General features: G+C 31.2%; 2 protein-coding genes and 1 long non-coding RNA gene across 3 annotated transcripts; 2 read left to right on the forward strand and 1 right to left on the reverse strand.

The window, feature by feature from the left end:
• The first annotated feature begins 370 nt into the window (after window positions 1-370).
• Window positions 371-12,370, forward strand: LOC115890535. Its single transcript, XM_030910787.1, has 10 exons — window positions 371-921; window positions 1,907-2,233; window positions 2,641-2,899; window positions 3,165-3,340; window positions 3,400-3,586; window positions 7,314-7,519; window positions 7,571-7,920; window positions 10,634-10,771; window positions 10,831-11,240; window positions 12,286-12,370. The coding sequence occupies exons 1-10, from the start codon at window positions 496-498 to the stop codon at window positions 12,309-12,311; spliced, it is 2,505 nt and encodes an 834-aa protein (XP_030766647.1). The 5' UTR covers window positions 371-495; the 3' UTR covers window positions 12,312-12,370.
• LOC115890537 lies at window positions 8,499-9,947 on the forward strand. Its single transcript, XR_004051661.1, has 2 exons — window positions 8,499-8,714; window positions 9,605-9,947. It is a non-coding gene; the product is annotated as an uncharacterized LOC115890537 (long non-coding RNA).
• Window positions 12,114-14,233, reverse strand: LOC115890536 (post-GPI attachment to proteins factor 3). Its single transcript, XM_030910788.1, has 7 exons — window positions 14,039-14,233; window positions 13,801-13,952; window positions 13,301-13,453; window positions 13,105-13,229; window positions 12,908-13,047; window positions 12,646-12,850; window positions 12,114-12,589 (listed from the first exon to the last, which is right to left on the reverse strand). The coding sequence occupies exons 1-7, from the start codon at window positions 14,166-14,168 to the stop codon at window positions 12,511-12,513; spliced, it is 984 nt and encodes a 327-aa protein (XP_030766648.1). The 5' UTR covers window positions 14,169-14,233; the 3' UTR covers window positions 12,114-12,510.
• Between the last annotated feature and the right edge of the window lie 6,757 nt (window positions 14,234-20,990).

The following is a 20,990-nucleotide window of genomic DNA, read 5'->3' on the forward strand; positions in this document are numbered from 1 at the left end:
TTCAAATGTGTCAAATGAATCGTCAAACAGAACTGTCAAGGATCCCCACCCTAGAGAGCTTTTATGGTGGCTTTTCCGCCCACCATGCATGAATACATGGATAGCATTATGCTCCTTCCTTAGTCTTCTTATTCAAAGGTTAAAACACATGTAGGTGGCGCTCCCTACAAATAGGAGTGATATGAAAATCAAATTTCTCATGTCAAAAAACTCCCAGACACCAATTTTCATCCAAATATTGATGTTACTTCCTGTATCTCCGAAACTAAGCAATTTAGGACATACATTTATACGAACTTTTTTACTTATTTTTACCGGCAGAATATGCTGCCGAAGTTTCCGGAATGCAGTTTGGACCACCCTGTATATAATTTTATACATGTTGTCATTTTTTACTGTGTATCGCTTATCTATGGTTTTTATTCAAAGAATGACACTAATATAATGACAGTATCTAAAATATTCCCGAGTTATGATTAATATTAACTGATTTCAATGAAGACCGACGATGAATATCCAAATTTCGTTAAGAATTTGTGCAAATTTGTAAACACGCAATTCTCAAAAACCAAACTTGGCGCGCCAAGACATCTAAAAGCAAATAATGTAGACCAACTTTTGGAGGAAGAATATGAAAAGCTTCTTAAAGAAATCGATAATCTCACGGGCGATAAAAGTTGTTATTTGAATTTTAAGAATGCACGTTACGATGTTACATCGAGCGAGGAATTGTTTGAAAAGCTAAATAAACACAGCAATGAGGTTTTGCAAAATTATATTAAAAGGAATGGAGATGAAGCGAAAAACATAAAGTTCAGTAGTAAAGGGGAATTGATAAATTATGTGACGGAAATTATAGTATCGAGACCGAAATGTAATAATAAATTGTGTTCATGTAAACCGGCTGGTATTTCAAAAGCTGTAAGTTCAAAAATATTGATTATCTATAATTCTTATATTATACAGGGTGTCCCAAATAAGTGCAAGTATTTTAACTTGTAGTAGAGTTCAACCCCAGAAACACGCCTATGCGTTTTTTTGCGCGAATTTTTTTTTTAAATTTGGAATTTTTTGAATTTTTTTTTAGTTTTTATTTAAAAAAAAATAATTTCTTGATAATATGGCAACATAGGTAGTAGATTAAATTTACAAGAAAGAAAATCCAGCAAAGATCCAGTGGTTCTCAAAATTTTAGCAAAAAATATTTTTTTTCGGAAATTTTCAAAGTAAAATAACTCCGTTATTTTGGCCTTATTTGAAAAACGGTAAAGAGAAAATATGATTCTTTTATCGAGATCTACCACCCCTTAAAATATTTGCACTTATTTCTGGGACGCCCTGTATATCTTATAATTTTTCTTTTTTTAATTTTATTTTCTCGTTATTTTGTAAATATAATCCTTGTGTATGAAAATATACACGGTTGACAAAGCCTGGCTTTGGATACCGATTTTCGTGTGCACGAAGAGTACAGTTAATGTGTTCAGTACAATAAGATGCGCTGAACAATGAGAGGAGCATGTATTTTTTATGCGCATACCATAGAATGTTTTCTTGGTTTGACCACGTTGATCTTGGGAATGCTGTTTTTTTTTGGTAGAAATTATTTTGACCTCATTAAAAATCTGTGTAAAATGTATTGAAATAGATCTTCTAAAAACGAGCAGATCAAGGAAAAAAACTATTCATTTACCTGCATCTCTTTAAAACTAAATATATATGTATATATTATATCTATCTGATATGCTCACTATATTGATAATTTCACTAGGAGATATGATATATATAGACTCTATATATAGACTCTCTATGTTATTTAGATAAAATCCCCAGCATTTGACAAAATTAAGGAGTTTAAAATTCACCTAAAATCACAAAATATCTTTTTATTCGGTACTATTTATAGGAAAATACAGATAACGCACCAGAGTCGCTACTAAAAGAAGTAACCATAGATAAAAGTAGTGAAGCTTCTCCACAAACAACGCCAAAAGGCAACCAAACTAAAGAAAAAAAGAAGCCCGCTCTGAAGAATATAGAAAATCAAACAGATATGAAGACTGTAGGTATTGACTGTGGGTGTAACACTTGCCCAAGTGTCCACAGTAAAGCAAATATTAAAGAGAAAGATACCAGTGATTCTACGAAGGCAAATAAGGATGTGACTATAAAGGAGGATATGTTTACCAATTGTGCAGATAAAGTAGTTTCAGAAGTTCCTTCAAAGACTAGGGTATGTATATTTTATACTCGTATATTACGCAGCGTCTCGAACTACTTGAAGTAAGTATTCAACTGCATAAAACAACTACTGCAACAAACCAAACCAACTGCATAATCTTTATATTTATTTGTATGACAAAGTTCGGTTTATTTTTAACCAATCAATATGTTAAAGAGGTGAGCAAAATTCTGTTATCTTGGAGCTGTTATTTTTAAATAACAGTAATAAGTCCAACTGTTATTAGAAATAGGTAACTCAAATAATAGTTGGACTTATTACTGTTATTTAGAAATAATAGCCTCAAATAACAGGTTGATTATTAAAAGTAAAAATATCAAATAGAATATTGTATATTTTAATGAACATTTTCGGAGAAAAAAATTTAATATGACAGTTAACTTATTTTTTGTATTTAGCTGTGTCTACCAAAAGATTTTGAAACAATGGAAAATTTGCAAAATCCTCTCAGGTTCTCGGTTTGTACGAGTACTAAACATGAATGTAGTTGTGAAGTTTATGACGTAAAGGAGGCACTAAGACGAGGACTAGTACTACCATGTAGCGAAATATGCATTCAGAATAAGGCAAATAAAAAAGGCAAGAAAAACAAAAGTAAGTCCAAGAAAACTACTAACACGGATCCATCAGATAATGAGACATCTCTATCTTCTTCGGGTAAGCAATAATTTTTATATCTACTTAGTATAGTCTCTATAATTATCTTTCTATCAATCTTTCAATTCAATATTTATTACTGGACAGAAAAAAAAACATTACTCATATCAAAAGAATGAGTTAGGCTTAAGTTAGGAAAATGTCCCATAGTAAAAATAGGTCTATGTCATGTGGATTACACAGTGTAATCCACTTGACGTCACAACATGCCCTAGAGCATACCTGTTTTAGATATATGTGTATTAATTAATTCAATTTAATAAAGCTGACGAAAAGAAGAAAAACAAGGGCAAAAAGAAGTCAAAGAAAAAATCCGAACAGGACATTTTCGAAGATTCTTCTTCTGTAGGTAGTACACCCAGAAAAAAGTCTAAAAAGAAAAAACGAGGTGGCGGATGTTTTCCAAGAAAGAAGAAAGGTACTTGCGACGAAGACTGTCAAGTATATCTCATGCTACATATACATACGTTGAAATATTTTGTTTTATCCATAATTTTTAGTTAGCGAATATGTGTCAAAAATCAATGCAAACTTTGCCTATAAGCACACAAGATCAAAATAATCAAGTTTATCCAGAAGGACACAATGGAAGAAAAGCAGCTCAGACGTCCACTACTTCCGAGGCCAGTGCGCAAGCGTCGATTCAGGCTTTGAAAGAAGACAAATCTAATAATAAGCCAGAACAAGGTAAAATAACAAAAACTTATTTGTAGCAGAGCACTAAAATATGTTCAGTGAGGATATGAACAATTTCGACTGTCTGTATTCCGGAAACTTCGGCAGTATATTCTGCAGATAAAAATAAGTAAAAAAGTTCCTATAAATGTATGTTCTAGAATACTTAGTTTCGGAGATACAGGGTGTAGAAGTTTCCTTTTTATTTCGATTTTTTCCTAATAATTTCGGAAGTAACGTCAATATATGGATGAAAATTGGTATATGGGAGTTTTTTCATACGAAAAATTTGATTTTGATGTCAATATGGCTCCTACTTGTAGAGGGCGCCACTTACATATTTTTTAACTGGTTTCAAGAGTAATAACTTTTTGTCCGTACCTGTATAAAACTACTGAGTAAAAAATAGACATTTACGACGTTTTTTACGTAAAAAAGGTCTCTTGGTAAAAATTGCTACGAGTAATGGTTCTCGAGATATTTTGAATCGAAATTATCAATACCTGTCATCATTGACATGTATTAAACATGTTGACTAAATAGTTATAGTCTGTGAAACGAATAACTTTGAATTTGACAGTTCCCGCGGGCTTTTCTAGTGTTAATTTTATTAGGTTAGCAACTTGCGGCCATGCTGATGCAATGCCATCTCTAATAGAACAGCCTCGGAGCGAGATTTATAACGTCACGCTAACATAATTATTCCTTATATATATATATATTCCTATGGCTGAAATCGTAATCCATAGTCAACGTAGATAGTTTTAGTGTTAAGAATAATAATTTTAAAAAATATGTGGTCATCTTTTGACAAGTGTATATTAGTTTTTTAATTGCAGTAAACATTATGTGGTGTGTGGTGTGAATATTTTATATGCAATTTTTTGGATTATATTCGACACTATTTTTTTTATATGACACAACACTGATGAAGGCTATAATGTTAGCCGAAACGTTTTTTTTAAACCAAAAAAGATAATGAAAAACCAAATGAAAACTTAATCAGCGTTTTTCCCGAACCTAAATCCCAAGAAAATCAAAAATTTTAGAATAATTTTACATTATAAAATGACAGCGATCTTAATTTCATAGCCATCGCTGACGCATTTTTTTCTATGATATTGTATTATTTGCAAATATAATTTTTCGAACATTGATACTTGCAAAATATATGTACATATAAATTTTGTGAATGCAAATAATAATACATCACTATTAGTATATATTGAATGTTTTTTGTTAAATTAGATCGATTTTCAAACCCCAAAATTTAAAATATATTTTACGTTTTACCCATTATCTTATGTATCTATTCATTATTTGTATATTGTAAAACATTTGTTGCATTTGTATGGTTCATAGTTTATTTGCCAAAATATTTATTACTATAAATAGGTATATATATTATATTTATTAACTGTATATTATGTATATTTCATGTAAACTATATCATTTTTAAAATACAAACCAGAAATACGAGGAATAATTATGTTTTCCATGTATTCTACAACATATTTATTAATCCGTATCTAATTAGCGTGACGCCATAAATCTCGCTCCGAGGCTGTTCTATTAGAGACGGCATTGGTCTGATATTTAGAAATGTCAAAAGCTGATGACATTTTACTTTTGACAATTATGCCATTTCGTGTTGATTTTTGTAAGAAGAGGAAGAACTGTCACTTGTTTTATTATTTTCCTTTTCTATTTCACGAAAGTAAAAAGAGTTACCTATCTGATTCGTTCAGGCACTCAATTTAAAGAATATCAGTCACTTTTTTGACAGAGGGATTTTATATTTGCCATGTTGGTAAAAAATAACGGTCAAAATTCAAAGTTATTCATTTTATAGACTATAGACTAATCTCATTAATTTGACATGATTTTGTGTCAAAAGTTCAACAAAAACTGCTTTATCATCATTTTTTCGAAGAAAAATTTATGAATAATTTAAAAAAATAAAAAGTTCCCAAATTTATCATTTCAGTTGACTATCTAACTACTCAACATGTTTATTTTTTGTCAATAATGACATGTATTGAGTATTTCAATTCTAAATATCTTGAGAACGGTTTCTCCTAGCGATTTTTACCAAGGGACCTTTTTTACGTAAAAATCGTCGTAAATTTATATTTTTTTACTCAGTAGATTTATACAGGTACGGACGAAAAGTTATTACTCTTCAAAAAGGTTTAAAACACATGTAGGTGGCGCCCCCTACAAATAGGAGTCATATTGACACCAAAATCAAATTTCTCATATCAAAAAACTCCCAGATACCAATTTTCATCCAAATATTGACGTTACTTCAGAAATTATTTGGAAAAAACGAAATAAAAATGAAACTTCTACACCCTGTATCTCCGAAACTAAGCATTTTAGGACCTACATTTATATGAACTTTTTTTTTTCATTTGCAGAATATGCTGCCGAAGTTTCCGGAATACAGTTCGGACCACCCTGTATAATATCATAAATAAACACTGTCATAGTCTCTCGCTGGACGAACTATAATTCAGTACCCACTGAATATCTTGAAGTAACTCGCTTTGAAGATAATGTCTATAATTTGCTTATCCATCCAGATATAGTCTGTCCAATTCAGTGAAGATTTTGACAGACGACATCAAAGAATTACCTGTTAATTAAAATGACAAAGACAACTGTCACTGTCAGGGGTCCTCCCGTTGGACAAACTATACATCTACAGATAGTGGAGGATCTATACTTATTCCTGACAATCTATTGCCTTTGATAGATTGTTATTGATAGAATTTTAATTAATGTCATATTTGTTGCTGTTTTAAAATGTTAAAGCACAAAATTTATTTAATTTAATGCTATGAGTGATAATAGTTATCGGAAAATGTGATACAAACAGCAAAAATATGCCGTCAATCAAAATAAATAATAACTATCTATCTAACACAGAATAAAATCGAAATTATATTACCATAGAAACGCCTTTTAATTTTTAGGACTCCAAAAAAAAAAAGGAAAAATTCAAGCATATTTTCATGTTTTTTTTTATTATATTTTCGCTAAAACGGTATGGAAATTTGGAAGTGTTAACGGGATTAACCATTTTAGAACAAGCAAAAATTTTTATAAAGAATGCATTTTTCTCAAAATATTAAAAAAAAATTGCTCTTGTAAAGTCAATCCGGGGATATATCGTGACAGGTACGTCTGTCATTTTAATCCACAGTTCTGTTTATTTCTAACCAATTAATATGTTATAGAGGTGAGCAAAATGCTGTTATTTTAGAGCTGTTACTTTTAAATAACAGCCTCAAATATTTTTTGTTGGTTTGTTATTAAAAGTAAAAATATCAAATAGAAAATGGTATAATAAATAATAATAATAATAAATTGTCTATATTGTAATACATAAGCATAATTTACAAACTTATATATAGTATATTTTAATGAACATTTTTAACTACAGTTAACTTCCGATATTTTCATGCCTGATATGTTTTGAAACTATTGCGAGAACAAGAAAAGAAAAGAATGCATTTTGCTCAAAATGTTAATAAAAAAAATTGTTCTTGTAAAGACAATCCGAAGATATACTGTATAGTGACAGGTGTATCTGCCATTTTAATACACAGGCAAATTGATTTTTCTCTCATTTTTTGAATATGAATTTTTTTTGAGTCGTTGGACAGACTATATTTTAAGTGACGATATAACAAAATTCTTAAATAACTTTACAAATATTGAATTATTGCGTTAGATGCAAAAGAGACTGGTTCTTCAAAAACTAGATTCAGTAAAAATCATGAGGCTGGAGACGCAAAGAATGTTATGTATTGCAGTAGATGCGGCAAAAAGAAACAAGATTGTTCAAGTGGCTGTAGAAATACTATTGTCATTCCCATATCCGGAAGCAATAAAAATGTGTCAGCTGGAGAAGCAGAATCTCTAAGAATGCTGATCAAGGTCAGAAAAAACTTAACACATTCGCAAAACTATATCAAGTTTTTCTTTCAGATGCAAAACAAGGATATGAATAGTCAATTAGATAACATTAAACACCAACTCAGTTACCAAAAGGATGAAATCAAGCGTTTGAATGATGTTTATCGGAAAGTACTGAACAATTTAAGAGATGTGGATAAATCAAACAGTACTACATTTTCTAGAAGTTCTAGAAAAAAGAAAAAATCGTCACCTGATAATTATAGGGAGGATTATTACCGATCTGATGGAGACCCTCATAGAGGAAAAACTAGATCATGTGGCTGTAGAAATAATGAATGCAAGACATTCCAAAGACATGACTCGTCATGGTGCATATCTCGTAATAAGCGTCGAGACGAAAAATCGTCAAATTCAAATAGGTATGTATCCAAGCAATATCTATACTTTTGTAACTTGCTCATTTCTGCATTGTTTTGAAAATATCATCACTAAAACAACAAACAAGCAAAATCAGAATTAACCAACTATTTCTATCATTGTTGATCGCTCCGTATTTTTTTATATGTTTAGTTATTACACTCAGATGCAAAAAACGCAACGGAGAAAATTTTGGCCAAATTTAAAGTGTTATATTTTTGTTATTTTTAGTCCTATTTTTATGAATTTTTTAGCAAACTGTATATAATTATATGAACTTTAATTAGTAAACTAAGTTTTTTATAAACTTTAGTATTTGGCATATTATACAAGGTTAATCGAGGAGTTAGCTAATACTTTGTATTGTCTCCCTTGGCTTCTACAACTGCCTGTACAGGTCCGTTCAGAGAGAACACTAATAACTAAGTGAGAGGGCTTGTGGAATAGGGCATTTCGTAGACAAGTTTATTTTGTCACCGCGCATCCCAGACGCGCATAGCATATAGGCGGTCAAAAAAGGAATTTTTCAACTTTGCAAGTTAAACATTTGACAGGATTAATTAGATTGTCAGTAGCTTTTTCTATTTCTTAGCTCTAGAAGGAGATAACGAAAATCTGTTGATAATCGGAGTAATAAATTGTTTTTGACTGAATGTACCTGTTCTTTTGGCTTGTGAGAAGAGAAGATTATTGTCATATGATTGTCATTAATGATTATTTGAGATTCCACGATTATTCGGCATTTTTGTAATTTTTGTTTTGTGGTTGAGATCTAGACAAAATGTTTCCTTTAAAGGTAAGTTTTATCTCGGTAATTATTTTAAAATACCTAATAGTAATAGTGAGTGCACATAATATAGTCTAAGAGCTAGCAACGTTTTCGAGAAAGTATTTTAAGGCGTCTGTCTCTTTGATATATTTTTTACTATGCTCTCTGGAACAGTATGCGGCCCGTCTGGCTGCCGATATTCGTTGCGTTCACTACTGCGAATCGGAAGAAGATCCGATATTTTTTTTTTAATTTAGTCACCTCTAAATTCTAGTATTAAATATAAATCGAACATGTCTCCATAGCGCAGTGCGTAGAGTTTCCGACTATGAACCGACGATTCAGAGTTCAAATTTGGGTTAGGGCAAAGATTTTTTTATTTTATTTTCGTATATATTCTGATAGTAAAGTATTAAATAATTCTGGTGATTCAAAAATAAATAAATATTTAATACTTTACTATCAGAATATAAACGAAAATAAATTAAAAATTTTTTGTCCTGACCCGGATTCTGAAACCGGTGGTCTGAAACTCTACGCATTGAGTTATGGAGACTCGGTCGGTTTATATTCAAATCTAGAATTTAAATGACTAATACAATATAGGATCTTCTTTCAATGCGCAGTAGGGAACGCAACGTTTACCGGCAGCCAGACGGGCCGCATGCTGTTCTAGAGAGCATAGTAAAAGATATATCAAAGAGCCAGACGTCTTAAAATACTTGTTTTTCCGACGTTGCTAGCTCTCGTACTAATAGTCGTACATTGCTAATTTACATAGGTAAGCATAACCTATGGGATAAATCCGATTGTAAAAGTAAAACATCACATTCTTATTCTTTTCTGATACCTGATGGAACGACTAGGTATTATACCTGGTATTACCAGTAATACAAATTATTTTTTTCAACTGATAGGTTCTCTTATAAAGACTATCAAAAACATTGAATACCTACGGGATACCTACTGATACTCTGCGCGAGCTCCCAACCGTGCTTCCCAGTATACTCCCAACCAAGTTAGATAAAAAAGATATTGAAGATTGCAGCCTTGAGCTGGAGTATGGGCTCCACTACGACATGTACAGAAACGAATTACCTAAACTGGCAAGCATGTAAAATTAAACCTTAATGAAAAATTGAACTTATTTATTTTTAGTTCAAGAAAAGGCATGACAATCCACAACCCACCAAAGACCTGGTAAATGAATTCTGCAAAAACTGAAAACCAAACTAAGTTAAATAAATTATTATGTTCCTACACAGTATTTTATTTATAGGTTTTAAAGTCTAATAATAAATTTTCGTTGTCAACAAAATAATCTAAAAAAACTACGAAGATTTCTTATTATAAACTTGAAAGATTAAGATTCCGTTCAAATACACAAATTTTAAATTTTTGACGCCAGTATATAGGTATAAATGCAACCTACTATATCGATAATGCGCTCATAGTTCGGGTTAGACGCCAAAGGCCGCACCATTAACACAGTCTTCAAAAATTAACGTTGATCCGTCTCTCTCACTTTAGTTATTAGTGTTCTCTCTGGGTCCGTTCATACCTCAGGTTCATACTGTCATGGAAGCTGCATATATCATATTGCGTTATGATTTCCCATTCTTCTTTAAGTATCAAGCGTAGTTCATTTAATGGAGTTGGTACAGCTTCGCAACCTCTAACTCTCCTGCCAAGCCTTTCCCCAACGTCGAACATGATGGGCAGTTCATAGTAGCATATAGTTCACAACACACACACCAAAGCCACCTTGTCAATACTGAAAAATAACTTATAAAAAATCAAGTTTACGAATTAAAGTTGACATAAAAAATTCATGAAAATAAAGCTAAAAATAAAAAAATTTTACACTTTTTTGACCAAAAATTTCTCGGTAACGTTTTTTGCATATGAGTGTACTTACAGTTACATAAGCATATTTTTTTTATTAGCGAATACCGCGATAACAGAACGTATGGGCCTCTAAATTCCACCATAGGTAGTAATGTATTTGAAGTATACAAGGCAGACATCCATCATCATAACCAAAGAAGACCAAGAACACCCCGTAGGGAAATGTTCACAGAAAAGTAAAATAAGTTTCTTGACTGAAGACTGAAAAGTAAATTTATGTTTATGTAATTTTTAGACGACAAAAAGACCTACTGAACGAATCCCAAAAAAATCATTACAGTTCAGACGATATAAATCTGGCCCAATCGTCTTCGCCAAATACATCTTCAATTTTTGACAGAATCGAAGAAGTACCAATTCCGATTCGCGAAGTACCAGTACCTATTCTAGAAGTACCAATCATTAAACCACGTTCAGAAAATCCAAAACGAAGAGAAAGGGTCGAATTTGATCTTGGCAATGTATCAAAACAGAGGAAGCCCTTAGGGTTTAATGGTAGCAGAGTGATGATTTGGCTCAAGAGGTCCTGGATAAGCATAAGGAATAAAAAAGATGGGGGTAGTAAAGAAGGTCCAGAAAAGAATCACGGAATTGTTAGAAAATGTCAAAATAAAATTAAAACATCTGTGGCAGGAGTGTTGAAATGTAAGTAAGATGTTATCACTGTATAAAAAGACCAAAACGAACAGGCATAATAGAATTTCTATATTCATCCGTTTGGAGACGGAAGCGACGTCATGAAAATACTTTCTGTCATAGGAATAAAGGGATAGTCAACTTATTAAATTTCAAATTAAGAAAATTGTGGCGCCAAAAGGTGAACAGACAGATCCGGAATGAGCTGTCAATGTTAAATCGAGTGAAAGGCTGAAGAAGAGATTTTATCATCAATCCATGCCGCTCTATGGCGCCCAACGTGGGGCCAAAAATGCCAAATAGGTTGAATAACCCTTTATTCTTCTATGACACTTCTTGTGCTAGTTTTGTTTGACGTGTCATTTGAATTTGATTAGAGTTTAATATTATTTCACGTTTATCTTAACCTTATAATTGGTTTTATGCAAAATGTATAAATCGGGAAGAACATTGTGTCAGGATCTGAACCACAGTGATATTACTATTAAGAGGCTACAAAAACAGTTATTTGTTGATCGTGGGATGGGTTTCAGACATTTAGAGTTAACTAATTATTAAATTTTTCTTGCATTTTCGCTTTATTTATTACTAGTTGTCAAACATAATTTACGGATACGTCCGAAACTAGTTGTTTCAGTAGCGTATCTATGTATCTTTGTTATTAAATTATTATATTAACTTAATTTATTTTTATTAGAAATATTTTTTTAACAATTTTAATATATTTTAACATTTATTGACTCCAATAAAAGCAGCAGATGAGTGAGTCCATCCTACTTTACATTTTAATATGCATTAAATAAAACTAGAATGCCACTGATAAACCTGAATGCAAAAGAGTCATATAAAAGATCTTCGCGAACGTACTAATTTTGTTGATCCTTCCTTGATCTTTTTATTCAATGACTAAACAAAACTATAATTTTAATCTGTATATATGATGTAGATGTATTTTTTATGTATTATTGGTACAGATTTATAAATATGGCATAAACATACAAAGTTTAGATGCAAAAAAAACTATACAAAATATTTAAATTTTCTGAATTTTTAGCATTGAAGAAAATCCATCCTGCATAAACTACACCTAGCGAACTATACATTTATATTGTTATTGATAATAAAATTTTGATACGTCTCTATATGTGATTTGAATTATTTTAATTTTTTTTGAGGTAAAATTACTTAACAGTTATTTTTCTATGTAAAACATAAAAATAATTTTGATATTTTAATGTTTTTAATACTTAATTTCAATATTTCTTGGAACTACTTGAAATTATAGCTCTTTTGATTTTTGGTTTTCTACATCTTCAAAATGTATTTTTCGCAAATAACGACAATCGTCAATAGCAAAACTGAAACGATACATAGTTAATTAAGAATGAAATACATAAATAACTAGAAAGAGTACCTGTAGATTAAAGAAACCAGTGGTGCTGTTGCTAAATGCCATATTGAATGGGAATCAAATATATAAAATATTGGCGGTAAATCTATAACTTCCAAAGGCAAAACAAGACCTGTTAAGGCTACATACATTCCACATTTCCAGACATAAGGCTGTTTCTTCTGATGAACTAAACACCAGATAAACCAGCAAAGAGCAGTTATTGTTCCTTAAAAATGTTCAGCGTTTAATATCTGAAATGCTTTTACTCATAACAAAAATTTACCAATGACTATGTTGACTTTCATGTTATAACTATAGTCAAATCTTCCCATATACAAATAGATACTGTGATTAATAAAAAAAGCTATAAAAAATACTGTTAAAATAATTAATAAAAATCTTGGCAGTATATATTTCAGCATCCTGTAAAAAATATATAATGGTAACATAAATTTACTGTTATATTTTCTGACTATATACCTGACTAGCACTATATAACAATTGACTAGAACAATAGAAAAGGCACATATATAATCTAAAATTTCGGTCAATAGAAAGTCTCTGGCGTGAAATATTGTTGACCAGAACCAGGCGTGACAACAAACCTAAACAGTTTTAACATGATATTATATTAATATAAAGTTAATATAAATAGATCTCAATAATATCAATTTACCAAACAATATCCAATCCACATAAAATACAATGGGCTATCTGGTCTGACTCTCTTGACAAATATTTTTAGCATTTTCAAATGTGCATACAAGTTTAGCAGTGAAAAAATCATTGAGGCTGGTTCTTGGATACCAAGAATTCGTATAAAAGGCCACTAAAATTTTAACAATAATTAAGTATAAATAATTCTAGATTTGGTGACGTAATAGATTATAATTTAAAAGTATTGTTATTTAGCTTTTATGATTCATTTTGATGTACATAATTTTTGTAATTAATTTTAAACAAATATTCTATTCAAAGATGAAGAAAAGTCCTTTTTTCTTGCATAATAGTCAAAGGTATTCCTAAACTGATACAATATTATATTATAGTATATCAATAACTTTATTGCCTGTTGCTTAATATTCTCTGATGCAATGTTGGTACACTATTTAGCTAAATAACCTCTAGATACAAAAACGTATATTTTTCAAGGTGATAATATTACATTTAACTTACTTTTCCATGAAACTGTGGAGTTTTTAAGTCATATTCATGAAAAGATTGTACTGTTTTCCACATGCAATTATATTTGCATTCATCTGAACAAAACCAAAATGTCCATTTTAAATGAAGGGGCTGGTGATACTCTTTTATAAAATGAATTCCATCTATGATACATAACATATTTCAATTAAATTCTAATAGAATCAAGCGAGAGATAATATTTATATCAAAATTTCAAATTTTGTCTTACCTTTGGTGCAATTCAAAATTTCACACTTTTCTAAACATCTTTGGTAATAGGGCGAACGATCCCCAATAGATGCCCCCGAATAATTTATTGATAATATTATTAAGAAACTAAATAAAAAGTATTTCCACATACCGTTTGCTGTACATTAAAAATAATTTGAATCACATTTGAATATATCCGGCAAAATAAAAACAAACACAGCTGAGTTTGACAGCTTGAAACAGTGGTCGGGAGCATCATATCTTCTAACATCATATATAAATTAAGATATGATCTAAGAATATTATTTAAAATAGGTATTTATTGTATTTTTGAGACAACTGTGTTTAGCAGTAACAGTGTTAAAATTCAATTTCAGAAAATTTATTTAAAATGCATTTTTATTTGGTCAATTAGAGCACTAAATGTAGGAATCATATTTTAAAACGTGCCCCGTTCATCTATTTGACGATAGATGGCGATACTGAGTAAATTTGTTTGAAAGTGACGGGACATTTCAAGTCGCCATGTTCGAGTTCATAAAATCGCGTACCGTTGAAACAGACGTGTGGCAAGCGAGACGGGTATATGTGTATATTTAGAATGCATTTTCCTCGATTTGATCTGTATTTTGAGTGATTTCGTGCGAAATGTGTTTTGAGTGAAATTTTTGTGAAAAACTTCGGAAATGGATGGTGCTTTTTCTTTGGAACAGCTGTAATCTGACGTTTTATTTTAGTAAGTAAACTAAAGTGCAAGCTTCTTTTTACTTTGGTTATGTGCAGTTTTATCTCTTTACCAGAGAATCTGCATTTTATGTAAGGATCTTGGCGTCTCAGTTTTTTATGTACCTTTTTATTTGATTTGGTTTTATTTAGATGAAATGAAACTGTGTTTATCTTTGAACAGGTTGTTTTTTTTTTGTTGTTTTGACAAGCCGGTCGTTGCTAAGCGATGTGAAGTGTTTATATAACGCCAATAATTTAAGTTTTGAGTTTCATTTCAATAATTTCATAGGTAGCCTTTCCTTTTTAAAAAGTTGACTAGCATATTGATAATGTTTTGACTTTTGTTTAATTCAATACATTGAAGTAATAAAATTATAGCCATACAATGAAAAAGAAAATCAAATGTCTATTTGCTCTAATAGACTAGATATGTAGGTACCTATAATAAAAATTAAAATACCTACATTTTTTTAATAGAATCAAGTAATTCTGTAGCTGTATAGAAACATTGTTTTTAAAGTCATTGTCATAACGAATGCTAGCATTAACAAAATTCGGAATTATAGGTACCTACAGAAATTACCTATTTTTTAGAATTTTTAACTTTGTGCTACGTATTGGATACTAACTTTTTTTTTCTAAATTATTAAAAAAACATTGGAAAATAACATTAAGTACACCTGTAATTTTGGTCTGATTTATAATCTTGCCCTGCGGACAAGACCATCAAGGTCAGTGAAAATAGCTATCTTGATAATTACATATTTTGTTTACAGATTGACTAAGAGAAGTTCTAAGCCAATATTATGAAAGTATCATAGAAAAATGTAATTATATTATGTAGATAGGTATATAAAATAAAGGAGTACTAAAAAATTAAGATTGTAAAAGACCAAATAGAATGTAAAAATATACCCAAATGAAAAAAAATAGCCGTATTTTGGTCATTACATAAAATTATGGAATATGTCTAAAGCAAATAAAAAATGTCTATATACAAATCCAAAGAAAAAAAAATGAAAACGGTTAATAAGGTAAAAAATACCTATAAAAAAGAAAAAGGTAGGTAAGACAAAATAAAAAAGACTAGTAGACAAATTAACAATTGAAATAAAAAATCACCACCTACTTTGTTATTTAATGATGGCCATTTTGTTTAATGAGTAGAATTATTTTAATATTTCTCGTTCCTCATTTAATTTCAATTAATCTCAATCAAATGCTGATTTCGAGATTGAAACGTCGCGTCGTCGATGTAGAAAATTTGTCTCGTTAATTTATAGACATTGTCTAAATGATCTTCAGATGCTTGGGCAATGATATAAATATTTGACTGTCGTTTCTTTAATTAATTCAATTCATGAACATGATGTAAATAGGTATAAACAAAACAACAAAACAAGATTGCAGAACTACATAGGTACACCATTAGAACAATGGTTTTTACTCAATATAAAACACTGGCAGTAAGCGCCATTAAGAAATAAAGTCTTCTTTATTTCTAGGTTAAGTCAGTGGCGTGAAAGCTTGACCTCGCCAAAATTATCATCGATTGTCATTTCCCAGCCGTCTTTGACGCCGTTTTTTTTCCGGTCCCATGGTATTTTAACTCGTTTAATTAATTAAACAGCGTCAGAGATGTTATTAAATTGAGGATCGCTGTAAAATATGGCAATTGTCCCCGATCATAATTTCCACACTATCTTTAATTTCTATACCGTTCAAAATCGAAAAAAAAACGGCGTCATAGTGGTCTTTGACATAACAATCTGTTTAAACAGTAGGTAAAACTGGTAGCTATTATACCTATTTTATTATTAGACTTGTGTTTGTGTGTTTAACGCTAGCCGTATGCGTTCGACGCTAATGCCTGTTCACATTAGACCGTTAAAGAGTCGTTGGCAGAGAGGAAAACGGCAATTTACATTGCGGCACGGTTACGCAATTCCGATAAATTGCTACCAGCTTTTCTTTGCCCGTAATTCAGCGAAAAAACCGTTTCACGTGTGGTTTTTGTGTTGCGAAAGCCGAGTAGCTAGGATTCTTATTCTGCCGCATCGATAACTCAATTTGTTATTTAAAGGGATCAGAAAATGTAAAGTTCTTGTTATGTACCATAATTTTCTTAGACACTTATGTACCAGTTTTAGAACGAAAGAAATTGATCTCGAACATATTGAAGAGTACCTTAAATTCGAGCTTAAAATCCTCCAGCTTATGCCATCGACATAATACATAGTCATGATACAAAGAATACAAGGTATGATATTGCGCAGGTTGGTCACTACGTCACAGGTGATAAACGGCACCATTGGTCGGCAAGCTCCGCGCGCCAATTTCAAATTGTCAAACAGATGACACAATAAATGTGAAAATAATTTTTCAAATGTCAAACTCGATGATTTGACATAACTGTTGGGGTTATGTCCTAACATAGTGATCAAAATACAGGGTGGTCCGAACTGTATTCCGGAAACTTCGACAGCATATTCTGCAGATAAAAATAAATAAATAAGTTCGTATAAATGTATGTGTCACTGTAAATGCGGTAATGCGGTAAAACCTAGTTATTCCGATTTTTTTCAAATAATTTCTGAAGTAAAGTCAATATTTGGATGAAAATTGTTGTCTGGGAGTTTTTTTGACATGAGACATTTGATTTTGATGTCAATATGACTCCTACTTGTAGAGGACGCCACCTACATATTTTTAACTGGTTTGAGTAATGGTTTGATGAGATATTTGGAATCAGTCTTATCAATAACTGTCATCATTGACATAAATTAAACATTTTAACTAAATAGGTATTATTAGACCCAATGACTAAAGAACATAAGGACATGTAACGCCCCTATACGGGCTGCAGCAGAATTTGGGACCTTAGAGACCTTTTTTTTGGTGGCAAACAATGAGTCATCATTTGGTCACCAGCGACAATTTTAGCGATTTTTAATAGTTTGTGTGTAGTGTATAAACTTTATTACAATGGTGATTACTTGTTCAGCTTTCAAGTGTAAAAGCAGCAGCGATAAGAAAGAGCCAGGAGTTACGTTTCATAGGTAAATAAACAGTCCACTCCAACTTTTTAGCGTTTTCTTATTGAATTCGATAATTATTCTTCAATTTCAATTAACATCTATATATACTTGATATGTGCTATACGTCGATACTAGTTTTGTACCTTTTGTTAACATTTTAATACGTTTTTTTCGTAATTAATTAGGATGATACACCATAGGCGTAGTCAAAATAATTATCAAAAAATATTAATATTGCTTCAAACAGCTAGGTTAAGAAAAATATGTGCTACGGCACTGTTTGGTGACATCGTCACAATTTGCTCTCGGGTGTTATTTGTCCTTGGATTCTTTAGTCATTGATTAGAACGAAATCATAAATTTGAAATGATTTTGTGTCAAAAGTTCAACACAAACTGTTTTATCATCATTTTTTTCGAAGAAAAATTTATGATTAATTTAAAAAAAATAAAAATTTCCCAAATTTGTCATTTCAGTCAAATAACTATCTACTAAACATGTTTTTTTTTATCAATAATGACATGTATTGACTACTTCCATTCTAAATATCTTGAGAATGGTTACTTGTAGCGATTTTTACCAAGAGTCATTTTTTACGTAAATGTATATTCTTTCACTCAGTAGTTTTATACAGGTACGGACGGAAAGTTATTACTCTTCAAAACAGTTAAAACCTTGTTAAAACACATGTAGGTGGTGCCCCCTACAAATCGGAGTCATATTGACATCAAAATCGAATTTCTCATGTCAAAAAACTCCCAGACACCAATTTTCATCCAAATATTGACGTTACTTCAGACTTTACTGGTAAATTCAATAAAAACATCCAAAACATCAAGTAAATGTAATACGGTAGGTACAAAGAATCCTAAAATATGCGATTTTTTCGTTTCGTTTATGTTGAAAATACCGATTTGTCGAGAGGTGGAAGTTGGAGAACGACCAAATGAAAAAGCATAACTGGTATTTTTGTTCTTTTTTCGGATCTTTTCATTTTTGGCACATGAACCCGTAAAAATGCTTTAAATAGAACTCGTACGGTTATAAAAAATGCACATTCTTTCATTATATTTCATTAAAAGGCGTGTTTTACAGGAGCTACCTCAAATTGGACATTGATCTCGAAAAATCTTGCGAAATTTCTTTGATATTTAATTTCCCTTTGATTTGAATCAGTGCAATTTTTTGTAATTTTTAATCTGTTTTTTTTTAATTCGAATATTCAAAGATGTCTGGAAAATGGGGATGCAAACGATACATGGATTATTCTTTTTGCGATCTTATAAAGTTGGTTATACCCAAGAACGGTAAACTAATAGGATTGCTCATCCTCATAGGACGTACGTTCGCCTCTTCCCGCGCTTCAGCTGACAGTTGTGACGTCATTGTAGTCCTTGTCAAAGCCTTGTCATGATAGTGTGTATTATTAGTTGCCTATGGTAAACTTATAAAAATAACAGCTGAGAAATTTTGAGTTAATTATTTTGTCAATTTTAAATGTGAAAAAGGTGTCTTTAAAGTTTTTAGAGCTATAGAGTGTCTAAATACGTTCATTTTGTGTTGTGGATTGTGACAAAGTGCTTACTAAGTGCCCACGATATTGTTTATTAATTATTTTAAAGCAAAATATGGAAGTATTCTAAAAAGAATGCTTGCAAAAGGTGATGCTGGGAACTGCTGTTCTTAAAAATGCATTATCCCAGTATTTAATACGATTTATACAGTTAATTTTCTATACTGCATACATATAAGGTGTTTAAATATAAATAAACTAAATAATGAACGTTTTGCAGTCGGCAACCAATAATGCACGTGTGTGTATTATTGGTTGCCGGATAAGGACTAATCATCATGACAAGGACTACAATGACGTCACAAAGCGAGTAGTTTTCGCATGCACCTGGCGGATACTTTTGGTTGAATGAGCAGTCCTATTAGGTTGAGATTCTGCGGTTGTGATTCTGTGAAGGCTGCGTTTCAGAAGTGGCTCACCCCTATAACTTTTTTATTTTTTCAGATGAAAAAACGAGTATGGTATGTTAGTATATGACATAAATTAGGATTGATTGACGTATTCAATTGTTTTCGGTCACTTCCTGTTTCACCGGAAATAATTACTACTTTTGATTTTTAAATGGCACCCTCGGTATTGTTTTACTTTATTTGATAGCAAATGACACTCTGAATAGAATGACATATCATATGTCAACTTTTGACATTTTCGCATATGGTTTATTTGAAATTGTAACATGCGGTTCATAACGACAATTTGTCTCGAAATATCAAGTGTCTGGTTCAAATTATTCGTAAAAAAATGCTTTTTCCAAATATGCTAATGAAATGAACCACCCATTGAGATATGATTAAAAATATGATTTGGGCATCTTTTAACCAGCCAGGATAAGACACAAAAAACATTAGATGTTTAAAACTATTTTTCATAGTTGGAAGTGACCAAAAACAATTGAATACGTTAATCCATCCTAACTTATGTCATATATTCACAGACCATATCTCGTTTTTTTTATCTAAAAAAAAAGTTATGGGGTTGAGCCACTTTTGAAACGCACCCGGTATGTTAATTCACTAAGAAATAAATATTTTTAGTTACACCAACTGTGTTTGTAAGATGTATAAATCACTAACAAATTGCACACAACTCATGCAACAGCCTAATCCGGTTCTGCTTACTTTATCTATAAACCAAACAAACCTACATATATAGATCAAGAGAAGGTCAACAGCAATTATAATTTTTCTAATGAACCATCATTCAATTAGTTTAAAACTAAGCTGAATATGGATAACAACAACAACATTCCAGGCGCTCGACATTTGCATAAACTCGAATAATAATAAGTTAATGTGATGGTAATATAATATATTGAACACAGGGTATTATTTATATCGATTGTAATTTATGTTTTCTCAGGTATTGTTCAGTAATGATGCATGATAGTGTCATTGCACAAATGCACAAGTATAGGTAGCTCGGTTAAATGTTATCAAACAAAGAGAATATTGTGTATCAAGGCCTTTAATAATAGTAAATAAGAGCGTTTGTTGTTATCTAGCATGTGTGTGTGTGCGCTCTTAATAGTTACCCTATTTAATGCGTATCGGGTTCACCTTATTGCAAAATCGCACGAGACAGTAATGCGAAAAATCATTGCAGAGTTTTGCGTTAGTCAAGGTTGAACGCAGCTG

Source organism: Sitophilus oryzae, unplaced genomic scaffold (genome assembly GCF_002938485.1).
Source record: "Sitophilus oryzae breed Bouriz unplaced genomic scaffold, Soryzae_2.0 scaffold_882_pilon_pilon, whole genome shotgun sequence".
NCBI classification, from domain to species: domain Eukaryota; kingdom Metazoa; phylum Arthropoda; class Insecta; order Coleoptera; family Curculionidae; genus Sitophilus; species Sitophilus oryzae.

Coding starts and splice junctions, on each gene's coding strand:
- LOC115890535 (XM_030910787.1), top strand. CDS start 496: ATGAAGACCGACGATGAATATCCAAATTTCGTTAAGAATTTGTGCAAA. Junction 3,341..3,399: donor CTTGCGACGAAGACTGTCAA/GTATATCTCATG, acceptor CATAATTTTTAG/TTAGCGAATATGTGTCAAAA. Junction 11,241..12,285: donor TGTGGCAGGAGTGTTGAAAT/GTAAGTAAGATG, acceptor CTGAATTTTTAG/CATTGAAGAAAATCCATCCT.
- LOC115890536 (XM_030910788.1), bottom strand. CDS start 14,168: ATGTGGAAATACTTTTTATTTAGTTTCTTAATAATATTATCAATAAAT. Junction 13,230..13,300: donor TGTGGATTGGATATTGTTTG/GTAAATTGATAT, acceptor AAAACTGTTTAG/GTTTGTTGTCACGCCTGGTT. Junction 12,851..12,907: donor GAAAGTCAACATAGTCATTG/GTAAATTTTTGT, acceptor AACATTTTTAAG/GAACAATAACTGCTCTTTGC.